The 21,411-nt window shown below is 30.0% G+C and overlaps 4 protein-coding genes and 1 non-coding gene across 9 annotated transcripts; 3 read left to right on the top strand and 2 right to left on the bottom strand.

Moving 5' to 3' along the window:
* Window positions 1–283: 283 nt before the first annotated feature.
* LOC112786612 (probable disease resistance protein At4g27220) lies at window positions 284–4,724 on the top strand. 2 transcript variants are annotated; one of them, XM_072229318.1, is made up of 4 exons: window positions 284–443; window positions 563–904; window positions 1,595–1,723; window positions 1,827–4,724. In XM_072229318.1, the coding sequence occupies exons 2-4, from the start codon at window positions 574–576 to the stop codon at window positions 4,592–4,594; spliced, it is 3,228 nt and encodes a 1,075-aa protein (XP_072085419.1). In that variant the 5' UTR covers window positions 284–443; window positions 563–573; the 3' UTR covers window positions 4,595–4,724. The 2 variants fall into 2 exon arrangements, with proteins under 2 accessions (XP_072085419.1, XP_025685766.1); XM_025829981.3 differs by having other exon boundaries at window positions 1,812–4,724.
* Window positions 4,725–5,338: 614 nt separating this feature from the next.
* On the bottom strand, window positions 5,339–7,409 carry LOC112783899 (B3 domain-containing transcription factor VRN1). 2 transcript variants are annotated; one of them, XM_025826975.3, is made up of 5 exons: window positions 7,255–7,409; window positions 6,854–7,168; window positions 6,118–6,592; window positions 5,861–5,931; window positions 5,339–5,756 (listed from the first exon to the last, which is right to left on the bottom strand). In XM_025826975.3, the coding sequence occupies exons 1-5, from the start codon at window positions 7,312–7,314 to the stop codon at window positions 5,511–5,513; spliced, it is 1,167 nt and encodes a 388-aa protein (XP_025682760.1). In that variant the 5' UTR covers window positions 7,315–7,409; the 3' UTR covers window positions 5,339–5,510. The 2 variants fall into 2 exon arrangements, with proteins under 2 accessions (XP_025682760.1, XP_072085805.1); XM_072229704.1 differs by having other exon boundaries at window positions 5,567–5,756; window positions 5,861–5,915.
* Window positions 7,410–9,999: 2,590 nt separating this feature from the next.
* LOC112784208 (B3 domain-containing protein At4g01580-like) lies at window positions 10,000–12,810 on the top strand. 3 transcript variants are annotated; one of them, XM_072229862.1, is made up of 5 exons: window positions 10,000–10,092; window positions 10,519–10,623; window positions 11,401–11,779; window positions 12,078–12,196; window positions 12,417–12,810. In XM_072229862.1, the coding sequence occupies exons 2-5, from the start codon at window positions 10,534–10,536 to the stop codon at window positions 12,687–12,689; spliced, it is 861 nt and encodes a 286-aa protein (XP_072085963.1). In that variant the 5' UTR covers window positions 10,000–10,092; window positions 10,519–10,533; the 3' UTR covers window positions 12,690–12,810. The 3 variants fall into 3 exon arrangements, with proteins under 3 accessions (XP_072085963.1, XP_025683122.1, XP_072085964.1); XM_025827337.3 differs by having other exon boundaries at window positions 12,390–12,809; XM_072229863.1 differs by having other exon boundaries at window positions 12,413–12,548.
* A 6,839-nt stretch (window positions 12,811–19,649) lies between these two features.
* TRNAV-AAC (transfer RNA valine (anticodon AAC)) lies at window positions 19,650–19,723 on the bottom strand. Its single transcript has one exon. It is a non-coding gene; the product is annotated as a tRNA-Val (tRNA).
* LOC112786610 (uncharacterized) lies at window positions 19,704–21,327 on the top strand. The gene is made up of 3 exons (XM_025829980.3): window positions 19,704–20,244; window positions 20,472–20,856; window positions 21,197–21,327. The coding sequence occupies exons 1-3, from the start codon at window positions 19,891–19,893 to the stop codon at window positions 21,325–21,327; spliced, it is 870 nt and encodes a 289-aa protein (XP_025685765.1). The 5' UTR covers window positions 19,704–19,890.
* The last annotated feature ends 84 nt before the right edge of the window (window positions 21,328–21,411 follow it).

The raw sequence follows: 21,411 nt of genomic DNA, 5'->3' as shown, positions 1-21,411 counted from the left end.
AATAATTATAGTGCAAATAATTGGGTTTATTATTGTTGCTATAATAAACTGATTTTGTTCTAATTTATTAAAAAATAAATTATTAACCGGTTAATAAAGATGTCCAATAATATTATAACATATGTAAACATCTTTAAAAAAAAATATATATTTTTAGTGTCTTTATCGAAATAGTCTCCTTAAAGATATTAATACCAGCGTTTTATATTTTTCGTATTATACCAGCGTTTTATATTTTTCGTATTATACCATTTTTTTATTTATTATTTTACAATAATTTGGATTTTTTTGCATTTGCGCAAATTTCACGTTACTGCAAAGTCTTGGTCTCCGCCATTTACAACTTAAAAATTAAAATACAAGAGAACTTCCTCTACTTTTCTCACAAGTCACAAAGCAAGACTCGGTTCTGATCTTCGAAAAGGATTTCTGCAGTTTCAAGGGTATGTATGTGATTCTTCTTTGTTTATCGCATATCATAGATCTCTGGTAAAATTGAAACTAGCAAGCATAGCATAGCATTTTGACGAACTTTTAAAGTTGAATTGTTTGTTTGGTTTAGGAAAATTGATTATGGGGAGACCGAAAAATCCCATCTGGAATCAAGTTACTATAATAGCAGAGAGTGAGAAGGAGAGGAAGTGGTTGTGCAATCGCTGTCGCAAGCAATATGCAGGAGGCGCTACAAGAATTAATGAGCATCTGGGAATTACAAAAGGGAAGGGGAATATCACTTTATGTCCTCGTCGTCACGACCTTCTTGCTAATGAAGGAGTAAACAATTCTATGTTGCCTGGTTCAAGTAATCAAATGGAAGCTCCAAATGAATTTGGTTTAAACAATGGTGTGTTGCCTGCTTCAAGTAATCAATTGGAAGATTCAAATGGATTGGATTCATTAACAGGTACACAAATATTCTCTATCATTATTATGATTGCTTCTTGTGTATTACACATGTGCTTATGTCATAATAAAGACTTAGTAAGTCCACTTTTTAAGGCAAAATAGATTCCCCTAGAGTTCATTTTTACATTTATTGCGGGCTAAACTACTGATTCTATACTCTCGAATGTTGGATATGCTGATTTTTGGATACGCGACAAGAACAATCTTATGACGACAAAAAAAAAATCCATCAAAATGTTATAAAATACGACAAACGTAACCAACAATAATAATTTTTTTGTATAAGCTACAAATAATTTTTGTACTTTACAAATTGCATATTTATTTATTTGATCTAAAATTTTATAAAAATATTTACATAATTATTTAAAAAATTCGACCCTTAAATTTTTTTTATTTATTAAGAATAAAATTATCTTATTTTTTAATTATACTTATGAAAAATTATATCAAAATTTAATTTTTAAAATATTTTTTATTTTAATATTAAATATTTTTGTCATATTTTAAAACAGGACAATTTTGATAGATTACCGTTTATTATTAACTAAAATACAAATACTAGTAGTAAAATCCTCCGTGTGTTTTGATATATTTGTCCTAAAAAAAAATATGTTTCAAAATAATTGTCGACTATGAACGTGAGCTAATTTAAGTTGGTAAGTGATTTGGTATTTGCTTAAACAAGGGTTTGAACTTGCGGATCCTATGAATTCCTACCATGAAAAGGCTGAAGGTCATCGTAATATGATATCTGCTTGCTTTGACGGTCCAATAGATCAAAATGATGTGGCCGGACCCAGCAATATGGTGGAAGGTACGCTACCTCCCTTGTTCTGGCTACCAAGAACTTATAATAGTCATCACGTGTTTGCTCCTTTCAATTATTATTTTCAAATAAACAGGTTTGCCACATTCAGATGAGGTTCTGGAAGGTGGTAGCAGTGGTTTTGAAACTGACATTGAAGATGAGGTTCTGGAAAGTGGTAGCAGTGGTTTTGAAACTGACATTGAAGATGAGGTTCTGGAAGAACTACGTGAATTGGTTGATGAATTAACCGGCTGGGAAGAAGAAGTTAAAGAAGAACTGCAGTGGCTGGAGTATTGTGGTAAGAAGAAGCGTGAAAGGGAAGAAGCCGATGATTGGTTAAAGAAAGCGGAAGACTTTAAAAAAGAAGCTCGTGGCATAATTGACTCGTTCCCTCGGGATGCTTTGCAAGACCTTCAAATGAAAACAGATAACTTACGCTGCAGATTGAACTTGCTGGAGAATGCGACACCTGTCTGCTGTGATGATGATATTCATATGGACGCATATTTCACAAAGATGCGAAAACTTCTAAGGAATGACAATGTCTTCTTCATCAGTGTATGTGGAATGGGAGGAGTGGGAAAAACGTGGCTAGTAACTCACTTTAGGAATCAAATAAGACGGAATAAGAGTTTTAATTTTGAGAATGTATTTTGGGTCACAGTATCCCAAGATTTTAGCATTCTTAAATTGCAAAACTCCATTGCCAAAAGGATAGGTGAAAAGCTTGATGATGATGATGAGATAACCGACAGGGCAGAAATTCTGTCATCTGCACTGGAAAAGATAGATAGATCAGTGCTTATCTTGGATGATGTTTGGAATTATATTGATCTGCAGAAGATAGGAATTCCGCTCAGAATAAATGGGATCAAATTGATTCTAACAAGTCGTCTGAAACATGTGTTCAGACAAATGGATTGCCCGACAAGTAATGTAATAGAAATGGAACCTTTATCGGTGGAAGAACAAGAATGGGAATTATTTTTGCTAAACCTAGGATGTGATGGAAGGCCTGCAAGCCTTTCCGGTGAAGTGGAAAATACTGTAAAATCTGTTGTAAAGATGTGTGAGGGCTTGCCACTTGGAATTACCGTGATGGCAAGATTGATGAAAGGGGTAAATGATGACATCAATATATGGAAACATGCACTAAGCAAACTTGAAGATTCATCAATGGGAGAAGACATGGAAGAAGAGGTTATAAAGGTATTAAAACGAAGCTATGACCAGCTGGCAGACAAGACTATTCAAAATTGTTTCTTGCAACATGCATTATACAGTGAGGTTTCAGATGAGGTGTTTATTATGAATCTCGTTGATGAAGGGTTAATACAATCAACGAGTAGTTTGGAAAAAATATTTGTCCAGGGGAAAGCAATAGTAGCTAAACTCAATAGCCATTCATTGATAGATTGTTTGTGGGATCCTGATTCCAGTGATTTGCATATGCATGGCTTATTGAGGGAGATGGCAAGTCATATTATGAAGGGAAGGTTCATGCTGAGATGTAGGAAAAGGTTAGATAATATCCCTGAGATGCAGGAGTGGACACCACAGTTGGAGAAAGTTTCATTGATGGGCAATTGTATAGAAGAAATTCCAGAGGGCATATCACCAGAGTGTCCGCAGTTGTCCACCTTGAATTTTAGTATCAATATGATTAGATATATTCCAGATTGTTTTTTCTACCGCATTAAAGCTCTGACTCTACTTGATTTATCCCACAATGAAGAGTTAACATCCTTGCCGAATTCGTTGTCTAGTTTGAGGTGCCTTAAATCATTGTTGCTCAAAGGTTGTCGCTCGTTGGAATCTGTGCCTCCATTGGGGAACCTGCAGGAGCTTTCAAGATTGGTTATTTCAGGGACATCAATTAAGGAAGTACCTGATGGGTTGGAGGTACTGACCAAGTTGAGATGGCTTGATCTATCTCAAAATAGAAAACTCGTGTGTGTAGAATGGTCTGTGATATTTGGTTTGACTAACGTGCAATACCTTAATCTCGAGAAAACATCTATAACAGGAGAAGTAGGAATTGTGCATGGCATGATGAGTAGGTTGGAATATTTTGTAGGCTCTTTTCAGGTAGCTAAGCACTTGGCTGATTTTGTGGAAAATATCCTCAACAGAGATGGTGGACTCAAATGTTATCATATCGGTTTCCGAGCTTGGGATTTGTTTTGGGAACCTGACTTTACTGGGAGGAAAAGGAAGCTCATAACTGTGGAGGATTTCGAAGGATTTGAATTTTTGCTGCCAAGTGACCTTGACCAATTGGTTATAAGAAATATTGAACAGTGGAGCGGAGACTTATGTGGAGCTTTCTCATTCAAAGCTCCTTCTTCACTGAGGGAGATAATAGTGTGGCGTTGGCCAAAATTGGAGAGATTGTGTTGTATGTCTGGTGACTGTTCCTTCTGCCAACATCTCCAAAACCTTCAATCTTTGGAGCTATATAAATTGGAAAGACTAGACGCCATCTGGAGTGAAGAAGACGAATTCATAGGTTTGCCCAACTTGAGTCAATTGAAGATCTCGTATTGTGATAGGATAGAAAGGTTGATGGGAGCTGCGGCACTTGCAAAATTCCCAAAACTAGAGAGTATAGAAGTGGATAGTTGTCTGTCAATGAAAGAGGTATTTGCAACGGGGATGAGCGAGGATGATCCTGATCTCACAATTACGTTCCCCAACTCATTCAAGCGGTTGCATTTATCGGAGCTGCCAGAATTGGTGAGTGTGTGCGACAGCATTATAGTCTCTGAATCCCCTCCAGACGTTACGGCCTGCTTCTGTCGACAACTAAGACAGTCCCACTTTCGGCACAAGCAATCTCCTTCAGCTTCTGAGTCTAATATTAAAATACGAAATTGATTGAATGTGTAATGTCAATTAGTACCTATGAACACTACTTTAATTTGCTTTCTCCAAAATGCTATACACTTCCATTGTCCTAACTTTTTACTTTTTCATCAAATAATCAATTGCTCGTTTTTTCCGCAAATACAGCCTTTTTTTTATTCACTTTGGGAAACGAGATATTTTTCTTTTATTTTTACAGAAAGAGTACTTAACCTACTGGGATTCAATCAGAACTATGGAACCTTTTGCTACATGTACATTACATCAAAAATTGAACTTAAGCCATATTTTCTCTCTTATGCACATGCACATAATGAATGTAAAATTTATACTACTGTCCTATTGAATTTTCTTTATCAGTTTTTGGGTACATATCAATCTTCATCTTCTAATTGTACAACAACTATTTTCTTCTGTTGCTATTGATGATTAACTTTCTCTTTATTATATTTGCCAAATGGGTCTGTATTGGTTTTACTTTTATTTTTTCTTCCCCCCTTTTTTCTCCCGACCCAACTATAAAAGAGGTGGAATAATTTGCGATATTCTTTTCCATTAGTCCATACATTTTAGTATTTTACCAGATTTGAATAAGAACACTTGTTAAATGAAAGATAATAGACTATAACAAATTCAATTGATGCCGTAAAAAGAAATTTTGCATTAAAACAGTAGTGTGATGTTAATAATTAACTAGAAGCTAGCAAATTAGTAGCTAAGAGTACAAATTGTAAACACACAAAAACAACAACAAAATACAGAAATTTGAGTAGTTAGCTAGCCATTTTTCTTAATAACTAAAGAAAAAAACTAGAATTACCCACTTGATTGAATTGTCAATTTACAAACTAAACCATCACACTAAAGTCACCACACACACAAGCACCAAATACATAACAAGAAAAGGGTAAATCCGTAAATAACACAATCATCCACTCTGCACTCTGACGATCATGGTCTGAGGAAATTTGCTAATTAACTCAAAGACACAAACATCACCAACCTCTAAATTGTTCTCTCTTCTAAATCTGAGCCACCCACTTTGCAATTTGTGTTTGCGATATCTGGCCCTTCCTCTCCAAGTTTTGTAGCACACAGTCCAAGCTCTGTTACCCACAATCATACGAATCGGTCCTTCCTCCAAATGCTTCCTTGCAAACGTTGCTGGTATTGCCTACAAAAAAACGTTACATGTTTTCCAATGATTAAAATGTGGTTAGTTTCAAATGAGAGGAAACACAACATAACACAAAACAACAATCCATAAACTATACTTACCACGCATCTTGACCCAACATATGATTCTTGAATTCTAATCTTGAAACTGGGATTCCTATTGCTCCCATTAACTTCAATGATCAAAATAGATTAATATGAAAAAGACATACACTAATTAAAAATAATAAATAATAATTTTTTTCAGCATTTAATACAATAGAGATGATTTAGCTTTTGTTTTGATCTTGAGTATTAAAGTAAAAGATTAAGATAATAATTTCTTTTTAAGTTATGAACTAGCTCTTATTATATTTTACCTGTGTTGGTCTTCTTTCTCTTGAAGTGTTCTTGAACAAACTTATAGTGATATTCTTCATCACAATAATCTTCAGCAAAATCACCATCATCACCATCATCATCATCATCATCTTCATCTTCATCATCATCATCATCATCATTATCATCATCATCATCATCATCATCATCATCTTCGCTCTCAGTTTCATCAACATCTTTGTTATTCTCAACATCATACTCATCATAATAAGCTACCCTTAAAGTAGTGTTATCATATACTTTAACTTCAAAACGAGACATTCCATTGTAGTCAAAAGTCAACAACCACTGATGACTCAAACCACACAACTCCACAACCTTTTCCCAACCTTGTTCCAACCAAATCTTTTCTCCTCTTTTGGTCCAATTCACTTTCCTCTCAACACCATAAGGTAACACCAACTTTATAGGATTTGACATTCTTTTCCAACATTCATTTGCACATTTAGGAACCCTCTATAACAATAAAATAAAAATAAACATAGTTAATAACTATAATTAATTGGAATCTATTTCTTATCAGTTATGCCACATACATTTTTTAGCTTCTTCTTTTTAACAAAAGTTAACATATCCATATCAAACTTTAGAATGTTTAAAGTATCATGTTTAAGAAATTTTAAAACATGAATTTGCACACGATAATAACAATTATAATTAAATCAACATAATATTCAACCTTATAAAAGTGCAATTAAAAAAAAGAATAGAAATTACCAGCTTTTGGTAAAATTTGTTGTGAACAAGAATCTGAAAGAAACATATTTGATGATGAGGAGGCATTATCTCAGAATCATTCTTGGGATATATTTTGACTTCAAAGCAAGACCATCCTTTATAGTCAAAAGTCAAAAATTGAGAATATTCTAAGCCAAAATCCTTCACAACTTGTTCCCAACCTTCTTCCAACCAAATTTCATCTTCATTCTTTCGAATCCAATATACTCTTTGTTTAAGAGTGTTTGGTAGCTTTAACACTATAGGATTTGATACTCCTCTCCAATATTCTTTCACAAAAGGTTTAGGAATTTTCTGTAACCAAAGCAAGCATGTAAGTAATAACTAATTAATATTATCTATATATTATGAAAAGAAAGAGAAAGAAAAAGAAAACTTACCAACTCATGCTTAAAGCTTTGAACAAGAACTTTAAAGAAACCTCTTTCATGTAAAGGCATTGTGAGTAGTTAAAAAGAAGAAGTAAAAGAAGCTAGGTTGAAGAAGAAGAAGAAGATCCAAATCTTCTTTTCTCTTTGCTTTAATTTTCTCTCATCCTTTGTTTGCTTTATAACTACTTAGCATTCTGAAGTATATATAAAACTCTGGTAATAGAAAGTTGGTTATATATTTCATGCATAATATAAATAAATAAATTATAAATATTATAAAATCCATTAATTAATAAACCAAAATTTACATGAGATCCGATTCTGTTGTACTACTATCTTATCTGATCTTCTGTGCCCTTTCCATTTTAGGGTTATCTTGTTTTTTTGTTCCAATCTTTGAATTTTTCCTTTTTCTTTGTTGGTGTATATAATGTTATTATTGTACTACTCTGCACCTGTAACCACCCTGCATAGCACACTACATGCATGCTATGTATTCAAAACAAAAAAAAGACTAGCCAACTAGTGTGATGAGTTTGTTGAGAAATTAATCAATTATTCAAATAAATTAATAGTTCTGTCTCATTCTGAAATACTTGGCTTTTATGATCGCTGTCTGTGTACACTGTACAATGTACCAACTACTAAGAGTACTACTCTTTTTTCCCTCACTAGCTAAGTTGCATTAAGTTTAGGTTAAGCTTAGCTTAATAATTATTAATTAGAGCACAAGATATCATATCATATCATATCATATCATATCATATATATCATGGAAAAATAAAGTGGGTTGTTTGATCTATCCCTTATTATCCTTGAGATTTGATTTAACCTCACAAGATTATACATATCATATACAACCAGCTTATTAATTTCTACTTAGGCTCTTTTCGTCCCTCATTTATTTATATGAACATTTTGTTTAAATCTCTTTCATGTTAGAAAACGGAATTTGCGAATAAAATAAAAAATTTATACAATTAACACAAATAAATATCAAATATTTTACTAAAAAAATATGCTATAATAAAGTTATAAAATTGGATATCACTTTATCCTAACTAAATTTTTGACACAAAAATATAAAATAATAATTTATTATGCTTAAGGGTGGAGCTTAGTTGAGACTATGGAAGCTAGGCACCCTCCAAATTGTTTATAAAAAAAAATTAGTAGTACTTCTTCAAAAAATAAAAAAATAGTTCAGTTAACTTAAATATTTTACTATAATTTAAAGCACTCAAGTTTAATTCTCATCTTTTTCTTTTATTGCATAATAATTTTTAATTTTAAACATTAAAAACATATTAGATTTGGACTGATCGTAGTGGATGGACCTTTGTTGGCTTTCATAACACATTAAAATTAAAAGATAAAATTAAATCAAATAAAAAAGTTATCTTACAAAAAAAATAAGAAAAAAAAAATCATCTAACAATCAAATCAAATAAAAAAAGTTATCTAACAAAAAAAAATATAAGAATAAAAAAATATCATCTAATAAAATAAAAGATAAAAATCATCGTTATAAAAACATGCCGTTTTGCTAGCATTCTCTATTTGCATTTCGCATCTCTCTATTCAACAAGCAACACTCCCTTTACTTTTGAGTTTAAATATAAAAAATTAGGTATTTTTTATTTATTTAATTTAATATTATTTTATATTTTATTATTTATTTAATTTAATTTTTTATATGATAAAAATATTAGAATATCTAATAAGTATTAATATTATTGTATTTGTATAAATGGATAAAAAAATCAATAAATATTATAAATTATTGAAAAGTTTAGTTCTGATTCAATTATTGAAGATTTTAAGTCACTAAAGACTCGAAGAGTACCGTTATAAACTATTTTATATTTTTTATCTGTAGAAATTTTTATTTATTCTCATATTAGTAACAAACTTAAAGAATAATTATATTTATAAATTTTATTTTAATATAAATATTATTATTATATTTTTATGTTAAATTTGTTGTCCCTCTAAAATTTTATTTCAAATTTTGCCACTGAGAATCAAGTCTTAATATACATCTAAAATGTCAAACTATATATTATAAATATTCAATCTAAAATATAAAAAAACATCAAATATATAAAATTAATCTTTTCTAACTAAAAGAGTGACAAACGATTTAGCATACAAAATAAATATACAAATACAGCACATACAAAAAAATCTTACAATTTTCTTTTCTAAAATGACTACATTTAACTTTTATCATCATATCAAACTAAGCCAATTAAACCACATATTTATATTTTAAAAAAAACACCACTAATATGATAATACAAATTGTATATTGTTGACCATAAGTATTAGTCAAATCTTTCATATATATATCACAATATGAAATGTATGTGTGACTAGACATTAACAACTTAATTTCATAATTATTCTAAAATTTTTTTAACAATTCAAATTGATTTTGATTTTGATTTTCTCACGTTTCAGTTCCCCCCCAAGGGCCTAACATAATTAATAAACAATATTTTTTTACCGTAAAAAGTAAAATAAAATGCAGGTGGTGTTTGGCATTTGGCTGTCAAGTTTCCAAATGGTAGTAACCAATTGAATGAGAAAGTGACAACCTCACAAGTCACAACAAAGGAGTGAAGCTTTTTCCCTTCTTTAATTTTCTTCCTTGATTTTTTAGTACAGAATCTGTTGTCTTTTTTGGTCTTTTATTTATTTATTCTCATTTCTTTCTTTCTACAGAACATTACAATAAAGACTATGAATATTTGCATTGATATCTTATATAAAGACTTTACACTACTTGTTTCTCACTACTAGCTAGCTCTCTCTCTTCCATCTTCATTCTCTCTCCAACTTGAGGTATGCTCTAATCTTAATATAATCTTAATCAAGAAAAAGATATATAAACTTGTTTTTTTGCTTCAGTCTTATACATCCTATTTCTCCAAAAAAAAAAATATATATATATATACACTTTATACTTTATAGCTAGTTGTGTTTTTATTCATTCTCTTTTTTTTTTCTTTATTTTAGACAGAGAAGAAATGGCTTTTGTGTACTTGGGATTTTCATGAAATCAGAAAAGAAACAAAAACATTGTACATCTAACTAATAGTAAAAAATGGGTTACTATGTAACAAGACTCAAATATATTTTTTTGTTTGTTTGTTTCCTTGTCAAAATATATAATATTTAAGAACTAATTAATTATATGTTCACTGATTTTTATCACTGTTGCATTTTATTTGTTTAGTAAAAACTAAAAAGTGTGTTATATCTATATAGATTCAATTTTCATCTATGGCTTTTAATCAACAAGGAGAATCCACTAATAGTGTTGTTAGTTTCTTCAAGATCATTTGTCGTTGGCATATTCGAGATGAGAAGATTGTAAGTTCTTATAATTCCTTTTACTTAATTATATTATTATCATATGTAATATTGTAATATATCTCTTGTTAGTTACTCATTTTTTCTTTACCTATTTTTTTTTATAACCAAATTCAATTCAACTTCCTCTTCTATTTTTTTTTTCTTTTTATAGTCGTTCATGCTAAACTTTTAGCTCAGAAAAAATTGTGAACTATGACTACTTACCATTTAATAAATATATGGTGCATTATTTATGCTTATCTTCAAAGATTTTTTGTTATTATGATATATATTCAATGACATTTAATTTGAACGAAACAGAGTTAAAAAAAAGTGATAAACTTATTTGCTTACAAGAAAAAGCTAAGGTGATTTTATATATGACTCTGCTTAAAGTTGTTTCTTTGAAAAAAATTAATAATTTGAGTTTCCCATGTTTAACATTTATCCAATATAAATATGAGTAGTTATTTAATTATTAATTATTAATTATCCAAAAAAATTAATAAAATTTGCTTGTCCCTCTAAACATTTTTCATTCTGAAGATTGAAAAGTTTCAAGATTTAACATTTATCCGATATAAATATTAGTTACTTATCATTAATTATTAATTACTAGTTACTACACCATTAATATGAATTCAATAATCATATGAAGTATATCTTTAACAATTAACTCCTAGCTATAAGCAGTAAGCTCTATCTAATTTGTTTTGGAACAAAAAAATTCAATTTATAGAAATATATATTATCAATTAAGAATGGTTAATTATTTTGTTCTTCAATAATTGACAGAAGCTTCCAACGGAATTCACAAACAAATATGGATTGAAACTCCCAAATCCGGTGATTCTGAAAGTTGTAAATGGCAACCAAAAGAAAGTGCATTGGACCAATATTAATGGTTCCATTTGGTTTATTGGGAAGGAATGGAAAGAGTTTCTTGAGCACTACTCTGTCTCCCATGGTCACCTTTTGTTGTTCAAATATTGTCTTGATGCTTCATATTTTAGGGTTCAAATATTTGACAACACTACTCTTGAAATTGATTACCCTTCTCCTGAACTCAATTATGCTGATTATGATGATGATGATTTTGATTTTGATGATGATGGTGATGGTGATGGTGATGATGATGTTATGAAGGTTCACTATGATCAATATCAATTCAAAGGTATATTACTAATATTATATATGATTTTCTATTCATTTATTTTATGTCAAGCCATAATCTTATTTTATGTTTTAGGGTTTTAAAATATATGTTTTTTACATTTTTGTTCTTAGTTTGTTTAGTTAAATATTGACATGATAAAATGTGTTATACCAAATCAATAAAAAGATAATTTATAGATAGATGTCAAAATAAAAAAATCATATATTTTTAATGCAATATAATTAAAAGCATATATTTAAGTTTATATTTTAATTTTTATTACCAATGCCTTTTTCACTAATCTACTAATATGTAGAGAAAAATAAGGGTATTGCTGATGCTATAAAGAGTAGAGACAGACAAGAGAGACAAGATGGCAATCCCAATTTTGAGGTTGTCATGAGGGATTCATATATTAATGGAGGAAGATGCATGGTAAGTACTTAAGATAATTAATAACATAGTCACATTATTAAAAAAAAAAATCAATTATGAAATTGTAACTCTTAACACTATTAAATATTAATACATTGAAATTAATTTTTTTTTTAAGTATATATACTAATGCCATACTAACATATCACTATTAATTCTTTTTTTTTTTTTTTTGGGAATAATAATAATTTAGGCCATACCATCTAATTTTGCAAGGAAGTACATGAAGGAAGGAGGGTACCTACTAAGAGTGGAAGATGGGAGGGCATGGAAAGTGATGTTTAAGACTTGGAGTGGAGATGGAGTGCCTTACAAGAAATACAAATTGCAAAAGGGTTGGGCCAAATTTAGCCAAGGAAACAAGTTACAAAAGGATGATGTTTGTGTCTTTGAGCTTCTTTACAACCACAATTCTAATGGTAGCTCCACTACCATACCAACCTTCAATGTTCTAATTCACCGGAACCACATTGGTAGCAGCTATTCACCATGATGATGCCCTAAGCTAGTTTATTGTCTATATTGGGTTGTGTGTTATATATGACTTATTATGATGCTACTATTATTATAGTTTGTTGGTTTTGTTTTGCTTTGATAATACTATATTATGTTATGTTTAAGTTATTAATTATAGTCAACTTAATTATATATATAACATATTAGCTTTGTATTAATAAGCATGTTAGTAATATATAATTATATACAATGTGTATATATTAATTACCATAAATATCTATAGGAATAGCTAAGTAGGTAGGTATTGCCAAAGAAGGAAAAAAACAAGCAAAAGAAGCTAGCAGCAAATGAGTAAAAGGTTTTAACAAAAAAAAGATCATATAAACTGACAAATGGAAATAATGGTGCAGAAGATACTATTATGGTCAAGAGAATCGGATCATGTACTAATGTTGGGGGATGTGAAAGAACTAAAAAAGGAAGAAATAAAGAAAGGAGAGGACATTGGGAAAGAGGACTACTACTAGTTTTTCAATTCAATTCTGTTTAGTTTTCAATATCAATTTATACATTGCAACACATTTTTCCAAGGGAGACATGATGCATAACATATAATACGGTCCCACCACAAATAATACCGTGTCAGTTTTAAACAGATTTTTTTTTGTGTCATTAGTAATGTTTGCATTTTAGTTATAAATTATAATAGGAAAAGTATAGATAACTAACAATATTTTTAAATAATGTGTGAACAAAATGAATTAATAGAGTTAAAAGAATAAATTAATCTTAAATTTAATTAGTAGCATTAAATTAGGATGTAATATATTTTTATTTGATTAGTAATTATTCATATTGTTCAAGATGGTCATTGTTTACCTAGTATTCTCCGTTATAATAATGTGATGTGATGAGAAGGACATGAAATCCATCCTGTTATTGTTAATTTGTTATTGTTTTTTCGTAATTGAGTTTACAAAAGTTGCTTTACGATTATTAGTATTATTATTACCGTATCAATTTTTTTTTATATAAAGTGTATTCTTTGTTTAGAACTATTTTTTTACCTAACAAATTTAATAAAATAGTGGATGAACAAAAATTAACAATTTCAATTATTACGGTAAAAAGAGCAAGATAAATTTAAAAGAGAATAAAATATTAACTTATCATTAATTAAAAATTAAAAATTAATTCTCATTATTTTTCTATAAAAAATTATTCCTATAATTTACCCTAAAGTTTAAAATGTAATAATATCTGAAGTAAATCAAGTTGGTTGGTTTAGTAATTAGTTAATTAATTTACTTGGATAAATGTCAGTAGAATGTTTACTGTATGTATGTTGGTTGACACATATACTAAAAAAGATCAATTCAGCTTGATGATACGGAAGGAATGTTGCAAATTAGAAATTTTGAATCATGACTTTTTCAATTTTTGTATTGATAGACTTGCGAGTTCTGCTGTAATTTGATTGATTTTAGCAGATTTGATCACTATTAACTAATTTAAAGGTTAATTCATTTAATATTTAAAATTTTAGATCGAATTGATTAGATCACTGACTTTTAAATTTTTCTGTCAATTCAACTTGGTGGCATGAAAAATCGCAAATTAGAGGTCATGTGTTCGAACTATAATTTTCTCAACTTTTGTATTTTCTAGCATGTTAAAGCACATGGACATGCAGGACACCTGGAGCGCCTGGTGCATAGCTGGACCCGCGTGATTTAAAGTATGGTAGACCTACGAATTCCGTTGTGAACCGATTGATTTTTAGCGAGTTTGACTGTTGTTACCCGGTTCTAAGACTAATTTGATCTAACATTTAAACTAGGGGTATGTATGGTCTGGTCCGACACGAAGATTCGATCCGATCTTAAATATTTTAAGAATTAATTTGGTGTGATTTTACTGAATTTAAGATTGGATAAGGGTCTCAAAAATAAACGCATACATTATTTTAGATCGGGTTCGGGCCATAACTCGGGTCATCCGAACTCGACTCGGTCATTATACACAATTAATATTTTGTGTTATTAGTGATGGATGATGGCTATTCTTATGTAGAATTTAAGTATTGTAAACCTTAATATTTTGTGTTATTAGTCATTATAAAACTATAAATTAATGTTTTATGTTTAAAATGCATAAGACTAACTAGACTAATGCATAATATTATGTTATTTGTATTGATTTAAATATTTGGTGTTATTAGACAATATTAGTATTGATTGTGGTTATGCTTTAATTTTAGAGAATGGTTGGTTCTTTTTATATTTTTCTAAGTGAATTTTACCATGTCAAATAATTGTTAGAGTCTTTGAAATTTAGATATTTTCACATGCTAGTTTACAAGAAGGTAATGTAACGACTCGGTTTTTATACGGTTTTTATTCGGTATAATCGTGACCCGAAAGTGTGTAGATTTCATCGGATTTAGGGTCGAATTCGAGCCTAACAAATAGGCCCGATATATATTTCGAAACGGATCTAAATCACATCAAATCCGATTTCACTCGACCCATAAACATCGTTAATTCAAATGGAATTGGTCAAACTATTAATTCTCCAATTTCCGGTCAATTTAACTTGGTGGCATGGAAGGAATGTTGCAAATTGGAGATTATGTGTTTGAACCATGACTTTCTTAATTTTTGTATTTTCTAGCACCCTAAAGCATATGGACATGCAAAGCACGCGAAACACGTCATACGCTGGAGTAGAGGTGGCAATGGGTAGCTGCGGATTGAGAATATAATAAATATCTCAATCCTAATTCTACATGTTTTTAATCTGTATGTATCTAATTTTATCTACGGATTATTAAAAAGATACAATATTATTATATAATTTGATGATAATTTAAAATAGAATTTATTTTTATATAAAAAAATATTAAATTATTAATTAATAATTTTTTTAATAGTTAAAAATTTTATACATTTAGTGAGAGATGATTTAACGTTCATTGAAAATATATTTTTATATAAATATATAATATATACATATAGAGAGTTCGAGTTAGTGGGATAAAGTTGAGGTAAATTAGACCACCGGTTTTTTATTTTTCGGTCAAAATGACCGGTCCATTATGGTTCTGATAAGACCGACTAAAGGAACTATTCAGTAGAAAAAATCTAATATTTTAAAAAAGGCTGGGGAAGTATAAATTCATTAATTTGGTTCAAAACGGTGGCGGGAAACACTTATTTTGTGTACCTGAGACGGGAATCGCGTTCCATCTTCTATTTCCCTTCTTCGTGCTCTGCAATACCGAAAGAGAACGAGCTTCGAGTTCGAGATCCATCTAACAAATCGCTTCTTCTTTCTCTGATTCTTAGTTCTCAGTTCTCATGGATATGCACCTCAGTGATTCAACTACTTCAGCTCCATCGCATGCCACGTTATCCGGTACGATCTTTTGTTTTCTTAATCACCTGAAAAACACTGTAACCGTCACAATTTCGTTTCCAGATACGAATGCTCTGCTTATCGATTTAGTTCCTTTTTTTTTAATATTCTTAGTTTTTGGTTTTCCTTAGCGTTTGATCCGAGAGAAAACTAATCGTGTTTTGTTTTGCTTGGATTCCGTTTGTTAGCATTACGAATCCTATTACATCGAGGATATGGAGCCGATCTAATGCTAGCTGATACAGTAGTAAAATTAGTAGTAATGAGGCTTTGATTTACTAATAACAAGATGAAATGAGAAGAGTAGGTTCATGCGATTCTCTTTCTCTTCTTTCGATTTGATCTGATTTCGCCGTAGGAACAATTTCATGTGTATCGGCGGAAGAAAATTTCAAAATCAAAATGAATTTCGTGTTTTAGGGATCTATTGCTTTTATTCATCGATCTGTTTTCACACTTCTAATACGATAAACATTTTTTGAAGTGGAATTGATTCACTACAATTCATCGAATAATCAGACTGGTTTGTATTCACAGAATCACAGGGAATAAGAGACTTACAAGTTTAACTTCCCTTATAACTGCCTAAGTAGCTTGTACAAAACTAACAATTCGTAATTATCATAAATTAATTATGGACTATGGTGCAACAAATCTAGCTATAGCATGGATTGATTTATGGCATATGAGAATATTTTAGGTACCGGTAATGGCGTTTTCAAGAGAATGCTTATGTACTGGTAGAGCTGCTTGTTAACCTGCAACCGTAGATTAAAAGTATATTATAATGCTTCTGAATTCCGATCATTATCTATTTGTTTTAGCTTCTTAAGTATGCACTGTCTTAACCCTGTACTGAGTAATTACAGCTCGATGCAGGCAATTATAGCATCGAAAGTTTGTTTTTATGTTTATTTTTCGTGCTTAAATGTTTAATCAGAGAAAATTGCATGCGACACTATATAATGAGGCTGCATTATGTATTACTGCAGGCACAGGGGGAGTCTGTTTGATGAGAAATGTACGGAAAGGGGAACAACATCCATCTGTTCAACTTCATCTCCACTTTCCTCCCAGCAAATTCTTTTCGCCTTAATTTTGTCCCTATTGCTCCAGTAATTTACAGATTCTGTGTTCTTTTAATGTTTATTTCAAATACTGACTCTCCACTAATTTTGAGAAGCTTATTTGCAGGACTTCATTTTCAATTGTGGGGGTTTGTCTGTAGCATTTGTTTTTGTGACTAACTGGGATTGCGACAACGTGTCTCTGATCTTCAGCAGGTAACTGAGCTGTTGGTTTTCAAGTCTTTAGTTGGGACTTTGTTATCTATTTCATAAAGAGATTTTCGACTCTTATGTTAGATTCAATTCTTCTCATGCAGAGTTCAGAAATTGAGAACACAATTTGCACGTTTTTATGTTATCATCACACTCCCAGCTAAACAGCAAATTGATTCATTTATTCAGTCATACTTGAAGTGAGTTAAATACGTTGCTTTTATTTTGTTCTGATTGATCATTTGCTATGTAGAATTCGTCTGGAGGTAAAAACTGAAACTTAGTACCAACTTTTATGTGTTGTTCCAATTGACATTTCTTATATTAAAAATAATTACAGTATACAAGCAGCAGAAAATTGGAGAGAAACTGAAAGCTGAGGTCAGTTGTGTGAAGTGCATACAATAATTAGTTGCCAGGACTTACTTAAGAATTAAACTTAAATATTGATTTAATGCATGAACTTTTGTTATGGTTATAAAGAAGCAATCGGTGCAAGGAATGAACTTTTACCTTAAAATGGTTACTTCGATTCCAGGCATTGACAATCACGAAGCAAATGTGGTAAATCATTTTATTATGAAGCAACTTCTCATTTTAGTTTTCGTGATTTTTCATGCCTAAACCTGACAGTGTTAAAGCTCAGGAATCAGGATTCTTGATTACATAGATGTTTAAACTCTGGAGTATCTTTCTATAACAATAGCTATATCACCTATTATTTGACTTAAATATGAAATGAAACCATGATAAGCATATGGATATAGGTATAGCTTGAGTTATTTTGTCATTCTGGTAGCTCAATTCATCTTAGTCAAGCTATTGGTTCTGTCCAAGCAATTGCCAAGGCATCAAAAGACCAAATTCTGGAGAACACAGACCTTTCTGCTGAGAAGGCAGAGATGATTTCAAGGTTTCAGAGGGACCCCAAGCTTTACTCTTCTCCCAAGATCACCTGATGGCGCAAAAACAATGGAATCCGGCAGGTCGGGATCTTTTGTTTTCTCCCACAACAACAATAAATAATAATGTAAAGTGAGTATCTCCTAATTCCTTTATCTGGTTAGCTTCACTTAGAATAGTTCTCGTATTCATAGTTTCAAATTAGACCGAGAAATAGATAACGACTTGGAAACCTTCCAGATAAACAGTATTCAAATCTCATCATACCGTTGTTGTCTGTACTGCAATAAGTTTCATGACTCTCATCTCATGCTCTTATATGTAGGGAAAAAGTTAATAATATAGCACTAGTTTTTTTTCACCGGTTATTTACTTATTTAGTTATTTTACGTTTAACTTTTTAAAAGATTATTATTATTATTATTATTATTATTATTATTATTATTATTTATCTAGCTACTTCCCTAAAGACTAAGTTGAGTAACTGAATATAATTCCTTTCAAAATGTTTTTCAATCAAACTTGAGTGCCATTATTTGGGTGATTGAATGCATGTTTCTCTCAAGGGAAGGAAGGATCAACACATTTTTATTTTAACAACACTAAATTATATTTGAGAGTTTAATCCTGTTAAATGAGATTTCCTAGTTGACACATGCAAATTCGTTGTGTATATAAATTATATTATTTCAATTTACATTTCTTTGTATATACTAAAATAATTCAAGTAACAAAATATAGAATAAAAATCATAAAATTATGGAAGTAGTATATTATATAGACAATGATTAATGCACTTTTGGAGATTTTGTCAAAAGATTATTTAGAGTTTGTTTAGATGTTATTAAGTTGTTAATTTTTTTTTTATTGTTATTGAACTTGTTCTGATGCCATTAATTTGTTAAAAAAATATTCTTTTTAATTTTTTAATGTACTTGATAAATTTTAGTAGTAAAAATAAAAACGTTAAAAGAATAAAAAATAATTTTTTTTACAAGTTACAATTTATATCTTTTTATGGATATTTTTTACTTTCAAAAAAGATATATTTAAGTATTTAACATAATAAATTAAAAATATTTTTATATTATTATACTTAAACATAATTATTAAATAAAAAAAATTATATAAAATATTTAAATAAAATTATTTTTATTTTTTTAAAAAATCACTTATAAAAAGATTTTTAGTATAAACTCATCCAAACAAACTCATTAAGTTGTTATTAAAAAATTTTTTTCCATAAAAGATATTTTCTTTTTAAATCAATCTCTAAGAATTTTTCAGTTGGTTATTTTAGTTTTAAACAAATTTTACTCATCAAATCATTATTTAAACTTTTATTTTTTGTAACAGAAATTTTTTAAAATTTTTTTTAGTATATAAAAAGCCTTTGTTGGCGTCGCCCGGACTCGAACCGGAGACCTTCAGTGTGTTAGACTGACGTGATAACCAACTACACCACGACACCAGACATTTGTTAAACAAATTAGTCCATACATGATATCATTCATCTCTATAAAGCCATATTAGGAAAAACTTGCAGATTGGGACTTATTTTTATCAAAACTGGGATGCTATGGAAGACCTGCAACTCTTTCCGGTGAAGTGGAAAGTACTGCAAGATCTATTGTAGAGATGTGTGAGGGCTTGCCACTTGGAATCAATGTGATGGCAAGATTGATGAAAGGGATAAATGATGACATTAATATCTGGAAATATACACAGAGCAAACTTGAAGATTCATCAATGGGAGAAGACATGGAAAAAGAGGTTATAAAGGTATTAAAACGAAGCTATGACCACCTGGCAGACAAGACTATTCAAAACTGTTTCTTGCAACATGCATTATACAGTGATGTTTCACCTGAGGTGTTTATTATGAATCTCGTTGATGAAGGGTTAATACAATCAACGAGTAGTTTGGAAAAAATATTTGTCCAAGGGGAAGCAATATTAGCCAAACTCAGTAGCCATTCATTGATATCTCGGGTATGGATTTAATTATTAATTATTAGTTACTTATCATTAATTATTAATTACTAGTTACTACACCATTAATATGAATTCAATAATCATATGAAGTATATCTTTAACAATTAACTCCTAGCTATAAGCTCTATGTAATCTGTTTTGGAACAAAAAAAATTCAATTTATAGAAATATATATTATCAATAATTAAGAATGGTTAATTATGTTGTTCTTCAATAATTGACAGAAGCTTCCAACGGAATTCACAAACAAATATGGATTGAAACTCCCAAATCCGGTGATTCTGAAAGTTGTAAATGGCAACCAAAAGAAAGTGCATTGGACCAATATTAATGGTTCCATTTGGTTTATTGGGAAGGAATGGAAAGAGTTTCTTGAGCACTACTCTGTCTCCCATGGCCACCTTTTATTGTTCAAATATTGTCTTGATGCTTCATATTTTAGGGTCCAAATATTTTATAACACTACTCTTGAAATTGATTACCCTTCTCCTGAACTCAATTATGCTGATTATGATGATGATGATTTTGATTTTGATGATGATGGTGATGGTGATGGGGATGGTGATGATGATGTTATGAAGGTTCACTATGATCAATATCAATTCAAAGGTATATTACTAATATTATATATGATTTTCTATTCATTTATTTTATGTCAAGCTATAATTTTATTTTATATTTTATGGTTTTAAAACTTTTTAATATTTTTAAAATATATGTTTTTTCATTTTTGTTCTTAGTTTGTTTAGTTAAATATTGACATGATAAAATGTGTTATACTAATATTTAATTTGTCGCATTTAAAATAAAATTTTTAAATATTTATAGACCAAATTATATCAAAATAAAAAATCATATCTTTTTAATGCAATATAAATAAAAGCATATATTTAAGTTTATATTTTAATTTTTATTACCAATGCCCTTTCACTAATCTATTAATATGTAGAGAAAAATAAGGGTATTGCTGATGCTATAAAGAGTAGAGACAGACAAGAGAGACAAGATGGCAACCCCAATTTTGAGGTTGTCATGAGGGATTCATATATTAATGGAGGAAGATGCATGGTAAGTAATTAAGATAACTACTAAGTTGTCATGAGGGATTCATAAATTTTTTTTTCACCGGTTATTTACTTATTTAGTTATTTTACGTTTAACTTT

Source organism: Arachis hypogaea, chromosome 20 (assembly GCF_003086295.3).
Source record: "Arachis hypogaea cultivar Tifrunner chromosome 20, arahy.Tifrunner.gnm2.J5K5, whole genome shotgun sequence".
Lineage (NCBI taxonomy): Eukaryota > Viridiplantae > Streptophyta > Magnoliopsida > Fabales > Fabaceae > Arachis > Arachis hypogaea.
Note: the sequence above shows the minus strand (reverse complement) of the source record. Positions and strands in the feature narration are given on the sequence as shown.